Consider the following 21,492-nt stretch of genomic DNA (forward strand, 5'->3'; position numbering starts at 1 on the left):
TTCTGGGAAGTTTAGGGTCCAGACACCTACCCACACCTCACCCACACTTCCAGCGCTCTTCAGACTTCTCTCCGGAACTGACTCAGCCAATTCTTCTTGCACCTGGGAGGCCCTAATTCTGACCCAAAATCTGAATTCCAGCCTTTAGCTGGGATTTAGTACATGACAAGCTAGAGACCAAACAGCAGCTAGCCAGGGGCCTCGGAGAGAGCACAGGCTGTGGTGTGTGGTTTGAATCCTGATTATGCTGTGTGACTTTGGGCAAGCTGCCTGCCCTCTCTGAGCCTCAGTTTCCTTGTCTGGGGGAATCAGTACTGTTTCTCTCCTGGGCTGCTATGAGGAGGGAATGAGAGAGTGAAGGCAGCGTGGTCAGCATGGAGCTGAGCACACAGCAAGCCCTTGGTGCCAGGAGCAGCTGTTACTAAGAGGCATAGCGCAGGGTGGGGCCCTGGGGCAGGGGCTCCCTGCCTCCTCACACCAAGCTGGACTGGCATCAGACACTGGGTCAGGGGTGTGTGACTTTACTCACTTCCCCAGTCTGCTCAGCTCCAGGGCCCACGAGGGCCTTCTAAGGGATGCCAGGAAATTGTAGCCTTGGTTTCCAACCTGGGGGAGCTTACAATCTAATAAAGGCAACTTGGAACCTTGAAATGGAAATTTCCTGAAATAGTGCGTCTGTGAGCTGGTCTCCCCATGCTGCCTGGTAGGAGGCACACGGTAAGGAGGGACAGAGCCCAGGCCTGGGCCCTCCTGCCAGCTCCGTGCGCCCACGCCCACCTCCCCCGGCCTCCCTGTAGCCTCAGGGTGGTGGAGCCCCGCTCCAGAGGGCCCACCTCCCCCGGCCTCCCTGCAGCCTCAGGGTGGTGGAGCCCTGCTCGAGAGGGCCCTGCTTGATCCTCACTTCTGTGCTTTAGCAAAATGAACTGATATGGTCCAGGATGGGTGAAAGTTCGGCCAACAGTTTCCTGATTAGAAGGAGGGCGTGTAGAGGGTTCTGAAAGTTCAGACTGAAGGATGCTATCAGGCGGCCCGCGGGGAGCTGCTGAGGCCTTTCTGAGTAGCTGCGCCTGCCTTTCTCCCCCAGGATTCCTTGCTAGGATTTAACTTTAACTGTGGCAACGAGGCCATGGCCCGGTTGATGTTTCTTCCACAGCTGTAATTCAGTAACATCACGACATCGAGTCTTTTTTTTTTTTTTTTTTAAGCTTCTTGACCTTTTACTCTTGGTGCTGGAGAACAGGGTGCCCCAGATGCCCCAGTGAGTCTTATCTCCTCTCCAGAGCAGTGGAGCATCTGAGCGGTCATTCCTAGAAGTTGGGTGGGGAGGGGTTTCTTCAGAGTACCTTGGGCATCTTGGGACACACTTAACTGGCTGCCGGACAGCTGCCCCACCCCCACGGGGCCGAGTGGTGAGCGGAAGCAGGTCTGGAGATCCTGCACTTGCTAGTGGTTCTGGGCAGCAGGCTGGTTACTCACCAGCTCCCTGACCCCCAGGAGACCTGCTCTAGGTGCCCGCATCTCTGTCCATGGTGTTCACTGAGCTCTTGGAGCAGCCTGGGGGTGCGGGCTTCTTCCAGGCCCTGCAGGTCCTCACCTTCTTCCTCCTCTTTGTCTGGGTGCCCATCCAATTAGTTGTGGAGAACTTTTCAGCTGCTGTCCCAGGCCACCGCTGCTGTGCCCACATGCTGGACAATGGCTCTGAGGCCCCGGGAAACCTCACCCCCAAGGCCCTCCTGGCCGTCTCCATCCCACTGAGCCCCAACCAGGAGCCCCACCAGTGTCTGCGCTTCCACCAACCACAGTGGCAGCTCCTGGACCCCAACGCCACGGCCACCAACTGGAGCGAGGCTGCCACGGAGCCACGCGTGGACGGCTGGGTCTACGACCGCAGCACGTTTACCTCCACCATCGTGACCGAGGTGAGGGCCTCCCCCCAACCCGCCCCAGCCAACCCCACCACTTCCTTCCTTCCCAGCCTCCCAATGACTGGGAAGATTAGATAGACTGCATCACCGCTGTTGAATGATGTGCCACTCCCTCAACACGTAAGTACTGATCACTTGGGATGGCCTGGACTCTGATCTAAGGCTAAGGTTGCAGGATGGACAGGGAGGTTTCTAGGAGCTTACATTCTGCTGGAGAATTCAGAATTAGTCAGCATTTAAACCAGTAATAACAGCAGAACAAGTCTATACCTCGTGCCCTTTAAGTGGCAGCCACCGTTCTGATGCTTTCCCTGTCACCACAATTTCACAACAACCTCTTGAGGTGGGTTTTATTGTTGACCCCGTTTAATAAGTGACAAAACCAAAGCCCAGAGAGGTTAAGTGATTTGCCCCAGGACACAGAGCTAAAGCACACTCGGATCTGATTCAACCCGGGCAGCCAGGCACCAGAACTTCTCCATCACTTTCTGTCCTGCCTTGAGTCTCAAGGCCCCTGCGTCGTAAGTGAGCACAAAGGAGAAAGCAGCTCCTGCTAGTAGGGAAGGGAGAGGCAGGCTCTCTGAAGAGGTGACATTTAAGATGAGACTTGGATTATAAGAGAAGGAATCAAGGACTTACTTAGTGGCACAGGGGTTAAGAATCCACCTGCCAATGCAAGGGACCCGGGTTCCAGCCTTGGTCCAGGAAGATCCCACATGCCTCGGAGCAAGTAAGCCTGTGAGCCACAACTACTGAGCCCACGCACCAGAACTACTGAAGCCCGAGCGCCTAGAGCCCGTGCTCTGCAAGAAGAGAAGCCACCGCAATGAGAAGCCCACGCACCACAACGAAGAGTAGCCCCCGCTCGCTGCGACTAGAGAAATTCCGTGCACAGCAACGAAGACCCAACACAGCCAATAAATAAATAAATAAATAATTTTTTAAAAGACAGGGAAGGAATCAGTCACAGGAATTTCGGGAGAAAGCTTAGTTGGGACAGAGGTCCAAGTAGGAGCTTGTCTGGGTGTTGAAAGAGCAGAACCTGGCACAGAGGGTGAGGGGTCCAGCGATGGCCGGGGCGTGTGGGGAAGGGGCCTGGATTTTGTTTAAGTGCAAAGGAAAGTCATTGGAAGCTTTGGGACTAGGAGGTGCTGTGATCTGATCTGCATTTTCAAGAGGTGACTTTGCAGGGTGAAGAATGCCCTGTGGGGTGGGGGCTCCTCCTGCAGCGGTTCAGGCAAGAGAGGCGGAGATGGAGAGGGAGCCGTGGGCGGAGCGGCCAGGCCTCAGTGAAGGGAAGAGAGGCGGAGATGGAGAGGGAACCGTGGGCACCGTGGGCGGAGCGGCCAGGCCTCAGTGAAGGCAAGAGAGGCGGAGATGGAGAGGGAGCCGTGGGCGGTGCGGCCAGGCCTCGGTGAAGGGAAGGGCTGACCTGGGGGGAGAGGTGATGGGGCCAATGTTCAGGCAATGTCTGTCTGGTCCACGTCAGGCAGCAGGAAAATCACGGTGACACGTGCTTAGCCATCAGTGCTCAACTTCATGCCCTGTAAGAGAAGCAACCGTACAGCCCCACTTCTGGAGGAGACGGGCTCTGCCAGGTGCAGGAACGCCCCCAGGGGCACCAGCCTGTCGGTCATCAGCTGACTCAGAATTTAACTGCCACCCACCACTGTCCACTCAGAGCGGCCGTCACGCCATCAGACCCAGAGCCGTGTCACATGCGCCACGCTGTGGGCTGCCAGTGGGAGGCTGAGCCCCGCTGCCCGCACCCCCCTTCCACCTGGGTCGCCTGGCCTTAGGAATCTGGGGAACCCATGCAGGGTGGCCAGATCCCTTCTGGGGGTCCTGGACCTTCCTCTGCCACCCTGGCCCTGCTATTCCACACCCCCTGAGCCAGGCTGATGCACCCCCCTTCTCTTCCAGCAGGACCTGGTGTGTGACCACCAGGGCCTGAAGCCCCTAGGCCGGTCCATCTACCTGGCGGGGGGCCATGGCGGGTGGATCACCTGGGGCCTCCTCTCCCACCAGTGAGTATCTCTCCCCTTCCGAGCTCCTTCAACAGAGTGAGCATTGTGGGGACAGAGGTAAAGAAATGTCCAGTGAGCGTTCGTGTTTCCTAAGAGAGGGCCTCCCCTGGTCTGGGGTCTGCGTCCCAGGTTCCCAGGGAGCCAAGAACCCAATGTCTGAACCTCAATGCCAGGTTGAGCTGAGAAATTGCCCTGAACACTGACTCTCATCTTCAGCTATTGCACCAAACTTTATTGAGCACCTACTGTGTGCCAAGCACTGCACAGCCCCTGCCCTCAGGGAACTGATGGTCTTCTGGGCATAGACAGACCCCTCTTTCTTTTAACTCCAAGTACATGAAATGTAATGAAATAGAAATACTCCTCTCCTCCCCCATCATCCCCCCCCTCCACTGCCCCCCAGCACACCCCTCCTGAGGTGGAGCATCAGAACGCTGTCCGGGACCTGCTGTCCGTCCGCGGTCCCCTCCTGCGTGGGGCGCCGCTGTCCAGTGCTGAAAACGCCCGCGTTGCACCCCCTCAGTTTGTAAACCCAACTGCAGACTTGGACGCACCTCACACTTACAGCAGTCAATGCTGAGCCGCTGGCTCTCCACCCCCAGCGCAGCCCCCTCCGCACCAGACTCCATCCTGGAAAACAGCCCCACGGGGAGCCAGCCCTGTGCTCCCTCCCTCACCGCCCACACTCATCCTCCAGGGCACAGCCCCAGCCCAACGCCCCACGCCCCCTGTCCCCCGCCCAAGCCACCGCCCTCTCTGGCCCCGCTACGGCCTCCTCTGGGGTCTCCTGCCTCTACTGGGCCTTCCGTTCTGCTGTAGAGCTCAGAGTGACTTTGCAAAGGCTTATATGTGGATCTGGTCGCTGCCCAGCCTGAGGTCCTCTGGGCTCCCACACCAAGGACAGTCCCCATGCACCCCAACACCCCTGCTCAGCACTTGGTTTCTCCCCCTGAGCCACGCCGGCCCCTCCTGGGGCACCGCTGCTCCCGTCCAGCCCACAGAACCCACTGAAGCCGGGGGCCGAGCTGCGCCTAGAGGTTTCTGCCCACGGCTGCTTCGTGCCCAGCACGCAGGCCTCAGCTCCAGGCCACTCCTCAGAGAGGCCTTTCCGGCTTCAGGCACAAAGGTCCCGTGGTCCTGCCCACGCACCCCATCGCAGCTCCTGGCTCTCTCTGCCGGTGCCCAGCTTTTGTTAGCTCGTTTACTGTGTGTGTCCCCATGAGAACGTAGCTCCAAGGAGGCAGGGGCCTTGGGGCCGTATCCTCAGTGCCCAGCACATAGCACACAATCATAATACACTGAATGCATGAATGGCTTCCGGACTCTGGGCAGTGCAGGCTCTGGGGCCTCATGTGTCCCAGCTTCCTAGAAGGTGGGTTTGTTGCTTCTCTAGGCTTCCTCCTGTGAGTGGGGACCCTGCCACCTACCCACGGGGTTGTGATGATTGAGTTCATCACATGCAGAGCTTGGGCCGGGCCAGCACAGTGGTCATTCTTCGTGGGCCTTATGTTATCCCGAGCGTAGCGGGGAGCCTGAACAGCGAGGCAGGAGGTGGTCCAGTTTGCGCTTTCAGAGGACTGGCCGCCATGCCGCCACTTAGCTGTCCCCAGGGGCCACCCACACCGGGAGCCAAATCGCAATCAGTCTGAGGGTCACCTGGTGAGCCTGGGGTCAGCGCCAGGTGTCAGCCTCCAGACCTCACCCCGGATCTGGGGCGCGTGTCCCTGCTTCTGGGCGCTGCTCAGACAGGCAAGGCCAAGGTTCGCCCACATCTCTCCGGTCTGACTGATACATACTTCAGCTGAATGCAGGCAGTGGCTCGGGCTAAGCTGACCTCATTGGGGCTGAGGGCCCTCCGGTCACAGGCATGGGGGAGCTGCCTGGGTCACCCAAGGCCATGTGCGCTTAGCCTCCTGCCAGGCTCCTCCCTTGTTCAGTGTGTCCTCGTGAATCCCTGCATTTTACAGATGGAGAAACTGTGGCCCAGAGAGCAAGGCATCTGCCATTTTTATAACAAATGCACTCTGTACGTGGTCCTGGGAGATCCGAGAAGGTGCTGCCTGCACTGGCAGGTGCTCCGGCAGGTGCCCCAGCCTCCTTCGGCCCTCCGGCGGTGAGTCCCTGCCTCTACGCCCAAGTCCTCAGGGCCCCTCTCCAGGCCCCCACTGCGCTTGTTTCCCGAAATAGTTCGGGCGGAAGCCTGCTCTGAGCTGGCGCTGCCTGCAGGTGACGTGGCCAGCATCAGCCCCATCGTTGCCCCCAATCTCCTTGTCTACGATTTTTGAGCCCTTTGGGATTGTCTGGCATCATCCTGACCTCGACAACGCTCAGTGGATCCCTTGATCACCTGCCCCAGCCCTGTCGGGGAGGGGAGGAGGGGGCTCAAGGCCACTGCATGTGGCCCTCACCTGCTCATCTGCACCGCCTTTCAGTGGTGGAGTGGACCACGGCCCGCACGAGGGCCGTCACCATGACGATCCTGAGATGCACCTACAGCATCGGCCAGACGGCCATGGGCAGCCTGGCCTTTGCCCTGTGGGACCGGCGAGCCCTCCAGCTGGTCTTGTTGGTGCCCTTCTTGGTCATCTTCCTGATATCCTGGTCAGTGCAGCTGGGGCCTTTTCCCTTGGGGAGAACATCACTGAACGGGAGGAGGACCCGGGGTGAGAGGGGCCCTACCGCTCTGGCTGGCCACGGCTCCCAAGGTGCCGAGACCATGGAAGAGAATGATGTGAGCAGACCCCACTGGGGAGAGACATCTTGGGGGCTCAGAGTTCCGGGGTGGGCATTTCAGCCAGGGGTCCGTGGTTCCCTCCAGCCCACTGACCTCCAGGCCTGAGGCTGAGGGCTCCGTTCTTCCCTCACATTGGCACCAGCCCCCCCACACCCACCAGCTTCACTCCCTCACATCACTTGCCCAGCCTGCGGACCTCCAAGTCAGGCATTGGATATGGAAAGATATTATCATTATTATTTTCAGTGCTGCGAAAATCCCTGAGGTCTGGAAATACCTGCTTGGGTGGGGACTAGAAGAAGAGATACAGGGAAATAAACACAAATTCCTGTCCTCACAAGTTCTCTTGTGCCCGGGGGCCAGAGTTGAGCAGGTCTGCTGTGTGGTATAGAGAAGACTAAGCACTCATTCATTCATTCTCAAATATTTATTGCACTCCTGCTCTGTGCCAGACTTGGCTTTAGGCACTGGGGACCCATCGGCAAATAAAATAGATCACAGATCAAAAGTCACCGACTACATGGAGGTTTATTGTTTCAACAGGACCAGGAAGAAACGAGGAAGACCATCCACTAATGAAGCCGCCCTAGACACACTGATTGGGTGCATCCAGGTGCTGTTGGTAACACCAGATGTATATCCACACTCCTTATAATGAGCAAGAGGATGTTATTACTGCCACTTCCAGATGAGGGGCTGAGGCCCAGAGAGGGCCAGTGACTTGTCCAAGGCCACGCAGTCACTGCGTGCCAGAGGCAAGATTTGAATCCAGGCAGGCTGACTCTTGTAAACGCCTCGTCAAACTGCCTCCAGAAGTTTTTCTTAGCTTCCCTGCAAACAGGGCTGAGCTTCTGCGGGCTGGGAAAACCCTGACCCTTTCAAAAGGGAGATGCTTCTCCCTGCCCATCGGCCCGAGGCTGGGAAGAAGCCTACTACTTTCATAAAACCACTTGATTCTGGTTGGGGATGTTTTAAATGTGTGTGTTTTTTTAAAATGCAGCATGATGCAAGCTTTCTACCATAGAAATGACCCCAGAATCACCCCATGTCCAGGCAGCCTGTGCGCTGTCTGAATGTGAGGCTTGGGCGGGCAGGCTCCTGGCAGCAGGGAAGCCAGATGGGGTGCCAGGGAGTGGGGGCTGGTGAAGAGGGCGGCCAGGCGTTGGGACTCATCTCTATTCTGAGACCATCAGGGACTTCCCAGCCTGGCATTAGTGGTGCAGAGGGAGAAGCGGCTGCCTTCTCCCCACTCCTGTTGCAGCTGGCAGGTCTGCTGCCCACCACCCCCTCCTCACATGACCTGGGGGCAGTGCCCAATCTACACGAAGAAAACAAAGACCCAGCCAAGCACCTGCTTCTTTAACCGGTGGCTGCCGGAATCCGCCCGATGGCTGATTATGGTGGGCAAAACAGATCGAGCGCTTCAGGAACTCAAAAAGGTGGCCAAGATAAATGGCCACAAGGAAGCCAAAAAGACACTGACTATAGAGGTGAGATGCTATTTGTGATACAGTGTGGGACATGACCCAGGGAAGGACATCCACGAATGTTTTATCATTATTATCACCAGCATCACCCCAACCTGCTCCAGCACCACCTCCATCAACACACCCATACCATCAAAACACCACCATCAACGTCACCATCACTGTTGTCGGTTTTGCCGTCTCTATCATCACCATCAACCCCACCATCATTATCACCACCATCACCACCACTATTATCACCTCCATCACCACCACCACCATCACCACCTCCATCACCACCTCCACCACCACCACCTCCATCACCACCACCATCACCACCACCACCATCACCACCTCCATCACCACCTCCACCACCACCACCATCACCACCACCATCACCACCTCCATCACCACCACTACCATCACCACCACCATCACCACCTCCATCATCACCACCACCATCACCATTATCACCACCATTACCATGTCCACTACACCCACAATCACCACCACTGTCATCATTTCTACACAAACGCCACTACCATCATTACCACCACCAATCATAATAATAATACCGCTAATACCAACACCATCATCAACAGCATTACAACTCTCCATAGACCCCCCATCCCTATTACCACCATCACCACCACCATCACCTCCACCAGCATACCATACAATTGACTTCACCTTTATTATCACCATCACTACCAATACCATCATTAACATCACCATCAACATCTCTGCAAAGCATCACCAACACCACCACTATTACTATCACCACCACCTTCACCACCATCATTGCCGTCCTCATCACCACCATCCCCAACTCCACCACAGCCACCATCAACACCACCAATAACAACAATGCAACCATTATCAACAACAGCACACCCACATCACCATCTCTATTATTCATCACCTTAATCCACATGTACTGCTCATTTACCTCACGGGGCTTCTCAGCGTATTTGGGGAAACAGGATGTGCTTATCTGAAGGTACCTATTTCAAGGAAGTAGGTGTGGGAGGATGTGCAGACAGAGACTAGAGGACACAGAGCTCCCTGGGGGCAGAAGGATCAGGGAAAGCTTCCAAGAGGAGGTGAGCTAGAGCTGACCGGGACTGAGCGGAGCACAGGGCAGGCCGGGCCCGGGGTGCAGGCAGAGACCGGATGGGTACTTGGGAGGATCCAATGGCTGGAGGGGGCGTGCGCTGATGCCAGCCAAGAGGAGTGAAAAGGGATGGTAGGGCTTTGCGGGGTAACTGTCAAAACCTTCCTGCAGCCTGCAGCTCAGAGATTAGAGCTGGGACACAAGACCTGCTCCTTGGTTCTGAGTAGGGCGACCGGGTCTGCGGGAGATAGCTCAGCTAGGGGCCAGAGAGAACCCTTTCTGCCCTCAGGCCATCCGCTCCCCCAGGGCTCTCCAGTCTCCAGAGGCCAAGGCCAGGCTCTCCCTACCACTCTGCCCATCCGGACACCATTCCCGGCACGGGGGGTGGGGCAGGGCCATGGCCCCAACGTTCACTGCCCCCGTCATCCCTGGAGGTACTGATGTCCAGCATGGAGGAGGACGTAGCCTCTGCGGAGTCCCGCCGGTCAGGGCTGGACCTGTTCCATATGCTCGCGCTCCGCTGGAGAAGCTGCAGACTGGTGGTAGTGAGGTATGCCATCCTGAGCATCCCTCCCGGGGCTAAGGAGGGCGGGGTGTCCAGTGGGAAAACAGCCCCTGCAGGCCTCATGGGGTACATTTCTGGCCAGAACAGGCAGCTCCCCCAGGAGGCAGGAGCCTAGCAGGTGGGGGAGACAGAGTACGTACAGATGTGATCGGGAGGCCAGCTTGTGCAGGAAGTCAGCTAGACGGCAGGGCTGGGCTGTGGTCCTGGGCAGGGTGCCAGGGTCAGGCTGAAGCCCAGGGCAGAGGCAGAGCCAGGTCCTCAGAGCCAAGGGACAAGCAATAGCTGGAAAGGATCACTGCCAGTCAGCACTGGACTCACCCTGACAGCTGGACTCCTAGAGGGTGGCAGATAAGTTCATTTATACCCCACTTTACAGATGGGGAAAGAGAGGCTGGGAGAGGCAAGAAACTTGCCCAAGATGACAGAGCAGGCGTTTGAACCCAGGCTGAGCTACCTCCTCGTCCTGCTCTCTGACCCTCCAGCCCCACATTGAGCGTGGACTCTCCGTCCCGCCCCAGGAGGCCCCACCTCCCAGGGGTACCTGGGATCAGGAAAAGCCTCCTTAAGACAAATTCAGTTTAAGTGACTTCCAGAAGAGTGGATGGAAAAGTGAGGGTCAGGTTTGATTGGGCCTTGATCTTGAAATAAAACTCAAAATTAGGAAAACATCTATTTTATGCTATATTTAAGCACATATGGGTTATAATGGCAAATACGTGCTACATCTCAGACAGAGAATGCATCAAATGCTTCTCTCTCTCTTTTATTATTTTGCTTAAGTTTTTTTTTTTTTTCCCCTGATAAATTAGGAGTGCCCAGGGCCACTGAATGTCCAGGGCCATTCTTTCAAAAACCATCAAGGCTTCCTCAATTCTCCAAGGGGCCACCCTGCACTCTTTGTTATTCAAATCACAGGCTGTGAAGTGGGTTTTCTTGTTTCTGTTAACCCAGTTGTTACCGGCTAAGGCTCTAGATACCTACGGGTCAGCCGCTTTCAGCTCCAGCCTGGCCCTTATCAAGTCACTTACACAAACTTCAGGAAGCTCTGCGTTTCTGCAGGAATCGCAGCTTTTTCTACCGTTGTTGGCCTGGTGGCGCCAGATGTCTCCTGAGGACGGCAGTCATGTGCCGCTGAAGGGGAGGGCTGGGAGAAGCAGGGATGGGGACAGATTGGAAAAGTGGTGGAGGATAATTTCCCACCATGGCCACTTGTGGAGCCAGATTCAATCTCCAAGGTGTAGAAATTCAGCTACTGTGAGTTCAGCTACTCAGGAGCCTGTGTCAGGGGGTGCCCTGGGAAGCCGACTTTGAGATGGAGGTCCATGAGCAGGCAGTTCACAGAGGGGGCTCTAGGGATCACCTCTCATGGAAGCAGAGAGGGGCCAGGGAGGGCAGGAAGCAGCAGGGGCAGGGGAGAAGTCGTGGTGATGCCGTCACAGCCAGGCCCCAGCCTGGGGACCTGGGAGCTGGGGTGACCCTTCTGAGTCATCTCTCTGGACCGTGTAGACCAGCCATGGGATGCTCTCCCCAGCTCGGGGGCAGAACTCTCAGGGCACTGAAGGGGGAAGGCCAGCATCCTCCACTGAAAACCCATTCTATTATTAATCCCATGTTTCAAGACAAAGAAACGCGTCCAGAGAGGGCCAGGCAGGGACGTGCCCAGGTCCATGGCTAGTAGAGTGGGACCCAGATCATGGTTCCCGGCCACGACTGGGAACAGGAAACAAAGCCAGAGGGTGCTAGAGCCTGGCGAAGGGGCAGGTCAGCGTGACCCACTGCCCCATCTGCCCAGAGAGGATCATGTTTTCCTGCTGGTTGGCAGAGAGGGAGCCTAAGAGGCAAGGTCCAGCCCACCATGGCCGACACCCAAGGCTAACACCCAAGGCCCACGTGTGGAATGGATGGGGCCACCGCCCTCCCCACCCTTTCCTGGGACAACCTGACCCCTGAGAGGTGCATCCTGCACTCACCAGGCTGCCCGGGGGTCTGGGCTGGTGGTGCCCTCCCGGTGCGGCCCCGGCGTAGGTGATGGTGCAGGGACCTGACTTCGCCCCACAGCTTGTCCCTCACCCTCTCGTACTATGGGCCAGTCCTCCTCCTGCAGAACCTGGGGAGCAGCATCTTCTTCCTCCAGGTCCTCTTTGGAGCCGCGGACTTCCGGGCCCGGATCACCACCACGCTCCAACTCAGGTTCTTTGGCCGCCACACGACCCTGGCCGGCTCCCTGGCTGTGGCTGGCCTCGCCATCCTGGCCAACATGCTGGTCCCACAAGGTACAGCCAGGGCAGCGGGAGGGAAGGCTGAGGGGCTGCCGGCCCGGGCGCCTGCTGGCCTGTCCACTGCACCGCACCACCACCAGCCTCTTCCCCTCCCCCGGCCCCGAGGATGGGCAGGGGCCACTGCGCCCCGGCTCTGCCCAAGGCCGTTACTGCCACAGCCCAACCAGCCCCCCACCCATTTTCCTGGGGAAACTGAGGCTCAGAGAGATGAAGCCAGGTGCCCAAGATCCCTCATTAGCAAGTGACAAAGCCAGGCCTGGACCAGACTTCAGGCCAGAGGCCAAGTCTGCAGTGGGAAGAAGGGTCTGGGAGGCTGAGAGGGGCTCCAAGTGAGGCAGGAGAGGCACCAGGCCAAGTGTGTTTCTTCTTGTTAACTAAGCGAGAGGGGAGACTTCCCTGGCGGTCCAGTGGTTAGGACTCTGCACTTCCACTGCCGGGGACCCAGGTTTGATCCCTGGTTGGGGAGCTAAGATTCCCACATGGCCAACAAAAAAAGAAGCAAAAGGGGGCCTCCCTGGTGGCTCAGTGGTTAAGAATCCTCCCACCAATGCAGGGGGCATGGGTTCGAGCCCTCGTCCAGGAAGATCTCACATGCCGCGGAGCAACTAAGCCATGCATCACAACTACTGAGCTGCGCGCCACAACTACTGAAGCCCACGTGCCTAGAGCCCGTGCTCAGCAACAAGAGAAGCCACTGCAATGAGAAGCCTGCATGCCGCAACTGGAGAAAGCCCACGCGCAGCAACGAAGACCCAACACAGCCAATAAATAAATAAATTTATATAAAAAAAAATAAAAACCTCATACTGCAGATACTATAAAATGTGGGTGTATTAATGACACAAAAAAATCTGTATTAAAAAGAAAAAGAAGAAGCAAGAGGCAGAGCACTGGGGAAGCTGGGATGGGCCCTGGTCTCACTCTCCTTTCTGACTGAGGCTGTGAGGCCCCAGAAACCCTCTCCATGTCTCATTTTATTGCTCAAGGTGGGTGACTGGGGGAGGGGCAGGGACAGGTGTCCCGCGGTGGCAGCAAAGCCAGGAGGGAGGCAAGGGAGGACCAGCCGCTGGGAGGGGCGGGGTGAGGATGGAGAACCAGTCGGGAGCCCAAACTCTGAGTGAGATGCAGCGCTCTGAGAAAAACCCCAAAGACGAGCACTTGAGAGTTTATGACTCTTCCCAACCACATGCGGGAAGGGAGGTGAGGCCCAGGCCCACCGCTGGCTTGCGACCTGCACCCTGGCTTCCCAGCTAAGGCTCGCTGTGGAAGCAGGGGCCCCACAGGCAGGCTGAGGGGTGGTGGGAAAGAGTGGTGGGAAGGGTTCTGGGTAGCTGGGCACCCCAGGGCCCCTGCTGTGGGCCTGGGCCTAGCGTGACCCTCTCCTTTGAGGGAAGAAGCACCCTCAAGGCCCAAGGAGCCCTGGCACTGTCACCCCTCGAGTGCCACCCACAGCTGCCCCCAGGCTCACCCACCCCGGACCTGGCTGGGTTCTTGCCCTGCACCCCACCCCCGGCCCACCCACCAGGATGTCATCCTGCACTGCATCACCACCTGGCCCAGGGCAGCCTGGCACCTGGTCACACTGCCCGGGACCTGCTTTCAGCCCAAAGCAGCCTTGTGGGAGAACCCAGTCACTCTGCTCCAGGCTCCTGGGGACCCTCCCGAGCAGACCCCACCCTCATCCTTTCCTCTGCCAAGATCTGCAGACCCTGCATGTGACCTTGGCTGTGCTGGGAGAGGGGTGTTTTGGCACCAGCTTAACCTGCGTCATGGTCTACAAGCCGGAACTCTTCCCAACTTCACTGCGGTAGGCTGGGCTGCCGGCTGGGCCCAGGAGGGGCCGCCAGGCCTGGGGCGGGCGAGAAAGGGACCCCCCTGCGAGGGCCCATGGCGGGGGTAGAGAGAGGGGCTGGGCACCCAGGGACACACAGCAGAGGGAGAGGGGGACCCAGTGCCGATATGGAACCGAGCAGACGCCCTGGAGTCCTTCCCCCAAAGGCACCTGCTCAGCCAGGGCCTCCGCAAACAGCCTCTCCCCAAGAGTCCAGGCTCGGAGGCAGCCCCACAGAGAGCCCTCAGGAGGCCTCTGGACTGGAAACCGCTTCGAGCCACACAGCTCTCTGCTCAGGTGAAATCTGATAAGAGCCCTGGTGAGGAGACCAAGAGCTACCCGGGGTAGTGGGGACTCTGCTTGCCTCCCACTGTCCCCTCCCTGCCCCAAGAGAGCCCCAGGTTACCTCCTCGGAACCCAGTGGTCTAGAGTCAGACCACCCCTGCATTGGGCAGTTGGGTAGACTGAGGCTTAGGGTGGCCAAAGATTTAGCTGAGGAGCAGCGCTGGACCCCAGCCCCCAGAGGCCTGGCCCAGCCTCACCCACGGTGCTCACTCACTCGCTTGTCCACTCTTTCTTTTTTTTCTTGACACACATTTATTGATTTTGTTGACTGGGAGCTCCGTGGCCTAGCGGAGACAAGCCTCCAAATTACCTGAGACCAGGGAGAATAGGATGGGCCCTAGAGAGTTCCCGTGAAGGACTCTGGATGTTCCCAGGAGGCAGAGACCCTTTGGATGGGAAAATCTAGGTGGGCTCAATGGAAGAGGTAGGGTTGGAAGAGCCCTGGAGGAGGGCGACTCCAGCAGCCCAGCTTTCCCTCCCCTGACCCAGCCAAGTAGCCCCTCTGAAGTGGCAGTTGTGACAAGCGTCCCAGACCTCCTCTCTACCCACAGGATGACAGCAGAAGTCTTCCTGCATTCAGCAGGTCAGCGGGGGTCCCCCTCTTATGGTGTCATCCCCATCGTTTCCCACCTCTTTGTCCTCTCCCTCCTGGAGACCTGGGGACTTCCACCCCCTGACACCATCCAGGCCCTGGAGAGACAGTGAGTGACCCATGGCCACCCTGGGAGTGATGCAGCTGCATGGGGCTGCAGATACGGTGGCAGGTCCACCACAGCCTGGAGACAGGAGAGCCCAAGGGTCAGGAGACGTCCCGGGCAGAGAGGTCAGGAACAGGGCCGGGCTGGTCATCATGACGATGCCCGCAGCTCGGGCTTGTTCAGTGACCAGAGCGTTCCCGACACCATGCTCAGGGCAGCATGTTTCTGAAACCATTTAATCTTTACAACAACCCTGCTAGGAAGATACTACTGCCCTCCCTGTTTACAAGAGGCTCAGAGAGATGAAGTGACTTATTTGAGGCCTCACGGGTAGAAGGTGATTGTACCTTAGACAGGAAAATGTACTGGTCAAGAGCCCGGCTCTGCAGCCAGACTGCCCAAGACTGAATCCCTGCCTACGCAGGCAAGCGTCTTCCCTCTCTCATCAAACTGACACAAGAAGAAAAAGAGATCCTCAACAGTTCTCCTTAAGGCTTCCTGCAAAGGAGCCCAGGCCCAGACAGATTATCAGGTGTCTTCCCTCGGGCCCTCCAGGAAAAAAGCCATGCTATTCTCTTGTATGTTCTTTGAGAGAATAGGAATGAAGGAACGTTCCTCGACTTTCTTTTATAGCCAGAATCACCTCTAAGTTTCCACTTCCTCATTGGTAAAACAGGTGTTGAAAAAAAACAGTGTAGCTCAAAGAGTTGTATTTGGGTTTAAGTGAGTAATTATATGAGAGCACGAAGGACAGTGCCTGGCCCACAGCACGTGCTCCGTAAGTGTGGCTGCTGTGTCTCGGGTGAGAGGGTTCGTAGGCAGCCCTCCTTGCTAAACAAGAGCCAAGATCGTGATAATAGTAATGATAACAGTGGGGGCTTAGTGAGCCCTTATTGTTTTAATACAGCATCTGATTTGATCCATGCAACAAGCCCACAAGGTGCTGTTCTGTCCAATTTCACTGTCAAGGAAATGGAGACACAGAGAGGTTATGCAAGTTGCCTAAAGACACCCAGCTAAGAGACAGGAAAGCTAAGACTTAATTTACTCTTTCACTTAATTCATTTTTGTTGTGTATCTACTACATGTCAGGGACTGTCCCATGCTTTGGGTAACAGCCATAAATAAAACCCTAATCTCATAGAGCTTACATTCCCATAAGACTTGACCCCCGTTTCTGCCCTCCAAGCCTCAGAGCTGTAGCCATCACGGCACACAACTGCTTTCCCTTTTCATTATTCTAGGAGGACAGCAGCAGTCAGGGGCAGCCAGGAGAGGTGGTCATTACAGAAACCACCTGGTTCTAGAAATTCTGCCTGCGGGAGCCCCTTGGGCCAAAGATCGCTCTGGTGGGAATTGCCTCTTCTGTGATCAGAGGGTGGAAGCAATTTGGGCAGCCTTGAGGGTTTGGTGTGTCTGAGCTGGCAGCTGTGTGCTGAGGCTGAAGGCCACATCACCACTCACTTCTGCTCCCCCTGCCCCACCAGACTCTCCACCCACCTCAGCATCGCAGGACGCCCCGGCAGACAGACACGCCCAGCCTGGCTGCCCCCAGGTCCACTTCGTTAACACAGTGGTTCTCTCCCTTCCCTGCCAGGATTCGTCTTCACACCTTCACTCAGCCACCCACTTCTTCTCACTTCTCAGAACATGGTGCTGCAGGTTTCTCACCTTCCAGCTTCCAGAGTGGATCGTAGGGCAGGGTCCAGACAGACCTGAGCTCCAGTCTTTCCCCTGCCACTCACAGAGTCTCCATCAGTACAATGGGACTCATGGAATCTACCTCCCAGGGTGGGTGACAAGGTTAGCAGATCTTAGCACAGACCAGATTCCAACAAGTAGAAGCTGCTACCAGAGCTGCCAGGAACAGGCAACCAGGTGTGTTTGCCCCCGGGCACCAGTAGACGAGGCACATGGAGCTGAAACCCAGCCCAGGCTGCACCAACTCAGCCACTTACCCTAACAGGGGCTGGATTCATTCCAAGAAAGGGGCTGTTTTAATCACTTCCTGTTTACCCCCATTGGTGAGGGAGGCCTTCTGCCCTGTGGTTACGTGGCTTTAGGGAAGGTCCAACCTAACACTGCACAGATAAGATGGACAGCAGTTTACTAATCACGTAAACTCACAGCCAAGGGAGGTCGACACTGTGTACCACGCAGGCTCACATGGGTCGCACTCAGGAGAAGAGAGAACCACCAAAGGCTGTGGGAGGTGGGCTTTGTGGTATCAAGAAGGTGGCGGGGGGACCCCTGGTTCCACAGGACCGTGTGATTGGCTTGCTTGAATCATTCCACAGGTTGGCAGGGACCCGACCCCCACCTCTCAGGGATGACAGGAACTGTGCTGGCCCCCCCAACCCCCATGAGCATTGTTGTTGGCTGGGGGACCTTACCCACAGGAGCAGAGTGGGGAAGGGGACCTGCAGATAAACCACAGAGGCCCTCCCGGTTTCACCAGATGTCAAGGCAGCACAGAATATTAGGCCTTAATTTTAGGCCTTATGCTTCAGGGCCACCCTTCTGTGTGTCTATCTTGAGGGGTCACCTTTTCCTAATTCATGCAGACCCTCCCTATACAAGCAGCAGCCCAGGCTGTTAAAACGAGGGGATCATTGAGGCTGATCACCTATTTTAAAGGTAAGGAAACTAAAGCCCAGAGAGGTGAAGTGACATGCTCAGAGTCACACCGCCTAACCCTGCCTGACTCCCAGTCCAGGGCTCTTTCCCGAACACCCGGCTCCCCGCCCTCACCTGTACCCCTCCGTGCTCTGATATCTGCAGCACTGTCACAAAGTTACACCCTTCCCTGGAGATCCAGACGCTTTAGACAACTCCCCACTCTCCTTGGACAACTCAGAGAAACCTCAAACCCCAGTTCCGCATCCCATTTCCCCACTTTCACACCTGATGTACGCCAGACCAATGAAACCCAATTCAAATCAAATTCTCTGTCTGCTTAAAACCCTCTGGTGGCTTATGACAAAGATAATACTTCCCCCACCAATGAGCCCCTATGGGTCCCCAGCCTTACTTCACATGTAATAAATTTAAAAGGATTCAAATCACACAAAGTATGTCCTTGGATTGTCATGGAATTAAATTAGAAATCAGTAACAGAGGCATATCTAGAAAACCTGTTCAAACTGAAAAACTTACTTCTAAATAACCATGGGTCAAAGAAGAAATCACAAAGGAAATTAGAAAATATTTTGAGCTGGATGAAAAAAAATTTAAATCATGTGTCAGAATTTGTGGTGTGAAGATAAAGCAGTGATTAGAGGAAATTTTATATAGTTAAGGGCTCACATTAGAAAGGAAGAAATTGAGAGGGCAGACAGCAGAAGCAAGAAGAACTACAATTCTGCAGCCTATGGAAGGAAAACCACATTCACAGAAAGACAGACAAAATGAAAAGGCAGAGGGCTATGTACCAGATGAAGGAACAAGATAAAACCCCAGAAAAACAACTAAATGAAGGGGAGATAGGCAACCTTCCAGAAAAAGAATGCAGAATAATGACAGTGAAGATGATCCAGGACCTCGGAAAAAGAATGGAGGCCAAGATCAAGAAGATGCAAGACATGTTTAACAAAGACCTAGAAGAATTAAAGAGCAAACACCTAGAAGAATTAAAGAACAAACAAACAGAGATAAACAATACAATAACTGAAATAAAAAATACATTAGAAGGAATCAATAGCAGAATCAATAGCAGAATACCTTAGAACTGCAAAAGCAGTTCTAAGAGGGAAGTTTATAGCAATACAAGCCTACCTCAAGAAATAAGAAAAATCTCAAATAAGCAATCTAACCTTACACCTAAAGGAACTACAGAAAGAAGAACAAACAAAACCCAAAGTTAGCAGAAGCAAAGAAATCATAAAGATCAGAGTGGAAATAAATGACATAGAAACAAAGAAAACAATAGCAAAGATCAATAAAACTAAAAGCTGGTTCTTTGAGAAGATAAACAAAATTGATAAACCTTTAGCCAGACTCATCAAGAAAAAGAGGGAGAGGACTCAAGTCAATAAAATTAGAAATGGAAAAGGAGAAGTTAGAACAGAAATACAAAGTATCATAAGAGACTCCTACAAGCAACTCTATGCCAATAAAATGGACAACCTGGAAGAAATGGACAAATTCTTAGAAAGGTATAACCTTCCAAGACTGAACCAAGAAGAAATAGAAAATATGAACAGACCAGTCACAAGTAATGAAATTGAAACTGTGATTAAAAATCTTCCAACAAATAAAAGTCCAGGACCAGATGGCTTCACAGGTGAATTCTATCAAACATTTAGAGAAGAGCTAACACACATCCTTCTCAAACTCTTCCAAAAATTTGCAGAGGAAGGAACACTCCCAAACTCCTTCTATGAGGCCACCATCACCCTGATACAAAACCAGACAAAGATACTACAAAAAATGAAAATTACAGACCAGTATCACTGATAAATATAGATGCAAAAATCCTCAACAAAATACTATCAAACAGAATCCAACCACACATTAAGTGGGATTTATCCCAGGGATGCAAGGATTCTTCAATATATGCAAATCAATCAATGTGATACACCATATTAAAAAACTGAAGAATAAAAACCATATGATCATCTCAATAGATGCAGAAAAAGCTTTTGACAAAATTCAACACCCATTTATGATAAAAACTCGCCAGAAAGTGGGCCTAGAGGGAACCTACCTCAACATAATAAAGGCCCTATACAACAAACCCACAGCAAACATCATTCTCAATGGTGAAAAACTGAAAGCATTTCCTCTAAGATCAGGAACAAGACAAGGATGTCCACTCTCACCACTATTATTCAACATAGTTTTGGTAGTCCTAGCTACAGCAATCAGAGAAGAAAAAGAAATAAAAAGAATACAAATTGGAAAAGAAGAAGTAAAACTCTCACTGTTTGCAGATGACATGATACTATACATAGAGAATCCTAAAGATGCCACCAGAAAACTACTAGAACTAATCAACGAATTTGGTAAAGTTGCAGGATATAAAATTAATGCACAGAAATCTCTTGCATTCCTATACACTAACAAAGAAAGATCAGAAAGAGAAATTAAGGAAACAATCCCATTCACCTTTGCAACAAAAAGAATAAAATACCTAGGAATAAACCTACCTAAGGAGGTAAAAGACCTGTACTCAGAAAACTATAAGACACTGATGAAAGAAATCAAAGATGATACAGATGGAGAGATATACCATGTTCTTGGGTTGGAAGAATCAATATTGTGAAAATGACTATACTACTCAAAGCAATCTACAGATTCAATGTAATCCCTATCAAATTACCAGTGGCATTTTTTACAGAACTAGAGCAAAAAATCTTAAAATTTGTATGGAGACATAAAAGACCCCAAATAGCCAAAGCAGTCTTGAGGGAAAAAAATGGAGCTGGAGGAATCAGACTCTCTGACTTCCGACTATACTGCAAAGCTACAGTAATCAATACAATATGGTACTGGCACAAAAACAGAAATATAGATCAATGGAACAGGAGAGAAAGCCCAGAGATAAACCCACACACATATGGTCAACTAATCTATGACAAAGGAGGCAAGGATATACAATGGAGAAAAGACAGTCTCTTCAATAAGTGGTGCTGGGAAAACTGGACAGCTACATGTAAAAGAATGAAATTAGAACACTCCCCAACACCATACACAAAAATAAACTAAAAATGGATTAGAGACCTAAATGTAAAACCGGACACTATAAAACACTTAGAGGAAAACATAGGAAGAACACTATTTGACATAAATCACAGCAAGATCTTTTTTTATCCACCTCCTAGAGTAATGGAAATAAAAACAAAAATAAACAAGTGAGACCTAATGAAACTTAAAAGCTTTTGAAAGCAAAGGAAACTACAAACAAGACAAAAAGACAGCCCTCAGAATGGGAGAAAATATTTGCAAATGAATCAACTGACAAAGCATTAATCTCCAAAATATATAAACAGCTCATGCAGCTCAATATTAAAAAAAAAACAACAACCCAATCCAAAAATGGGCAGAAGCCCTAAATAGACATTTCTCCAAAGAAGACTTACAGATGGCCAAGAAGCACATGAAAATCTGCTCAACATCACTAATTATTAGAGAGATGCAAATCAGAACTACAATGAGGTATCACCTCACACCAGTTAGAATGGGCATCATCAGAAAATCTACAAACAACAAATGCTGGAGAGGGTGTGGAGAAAAGGAAACCCTCTTGCACTATTGGTGAGAATGGAAATTGATACAGCCACTATGGAGAACAGTACGGAGGTTCCTTAAAAAACCAAAAATAGAATTACCATATGATCCAGCAATCCCAGTACTGGGCATATACCCAGAGAAAACCATAATTCAAAAAGACACATGCACCCCAATGTTCATTGCAGCACTATTTACAATAGCCAGGTCATGGAAGCAACCTAAATGCCCATCGACAGACGAATGGGTAAAGAAGTTGTGGTACATATACACAATGGAA

At 53.3% G+C, this 21,492-nt stretch overlaps 1 protein-coding gene across 1 annotated transcript in view; it reads left to right on the forward strand.

The window, feature by feature from the left end:
• The first annotated feature begins 614 nt into the window (after positions 1 to 614).
• The window catches only part of LOC114887631 (solute carrier family 22 member 11-like), a 45,254-nt gene continuing 24,376 nt past the window's right edge, over positions 615 to 21,492 (forward strand). Inside the window, 9 exon segments of the mRNA XM_029209414.1 lie at positions 615 to 1,919; positions 3,849 to 3,956; positions 6,140 to 6,222; positions 6,224 to 6,282; positions 6,385 to 6,557; positions 8,030 to 8,176; positions 9,701 to 9,816; positions 11,890 to 12,104; positions 13,809 to 13,917. Of these exon segments, the coding sequence (XP_029065247.1) occupies positions 1,527 to 1,919; positions 3,849 to 3,956; positions 6,140 to 6,222; positions 6,224 to 6,282; positions 6,385 to 6,557; positions 8,030 to 8,176; positions 9,701 to 9,816; positions 11,890 to 12,104; positions 13,809 to 13,917 (1,403 nt within the window). The 5' untranslated portion in view covers positions 615 to 1,526.

This window comes from Monodon monoceros, unplaced genomic scaffold (assembly GCF_005190385.1).
Source record: "Monodon monoceros isolate NGI ecotype Baffin Bay Population unplaced genomic scaffold, NGI_Narwhal_1 Super_Scaffold_7, whole genome shotgun sequence".
Lineage (NCBI taxonomy): Eukaryota > Metazoa > Chordata > Mammalia > Artiodactyla > Monodontidae > Monodon > Monodon monoceros.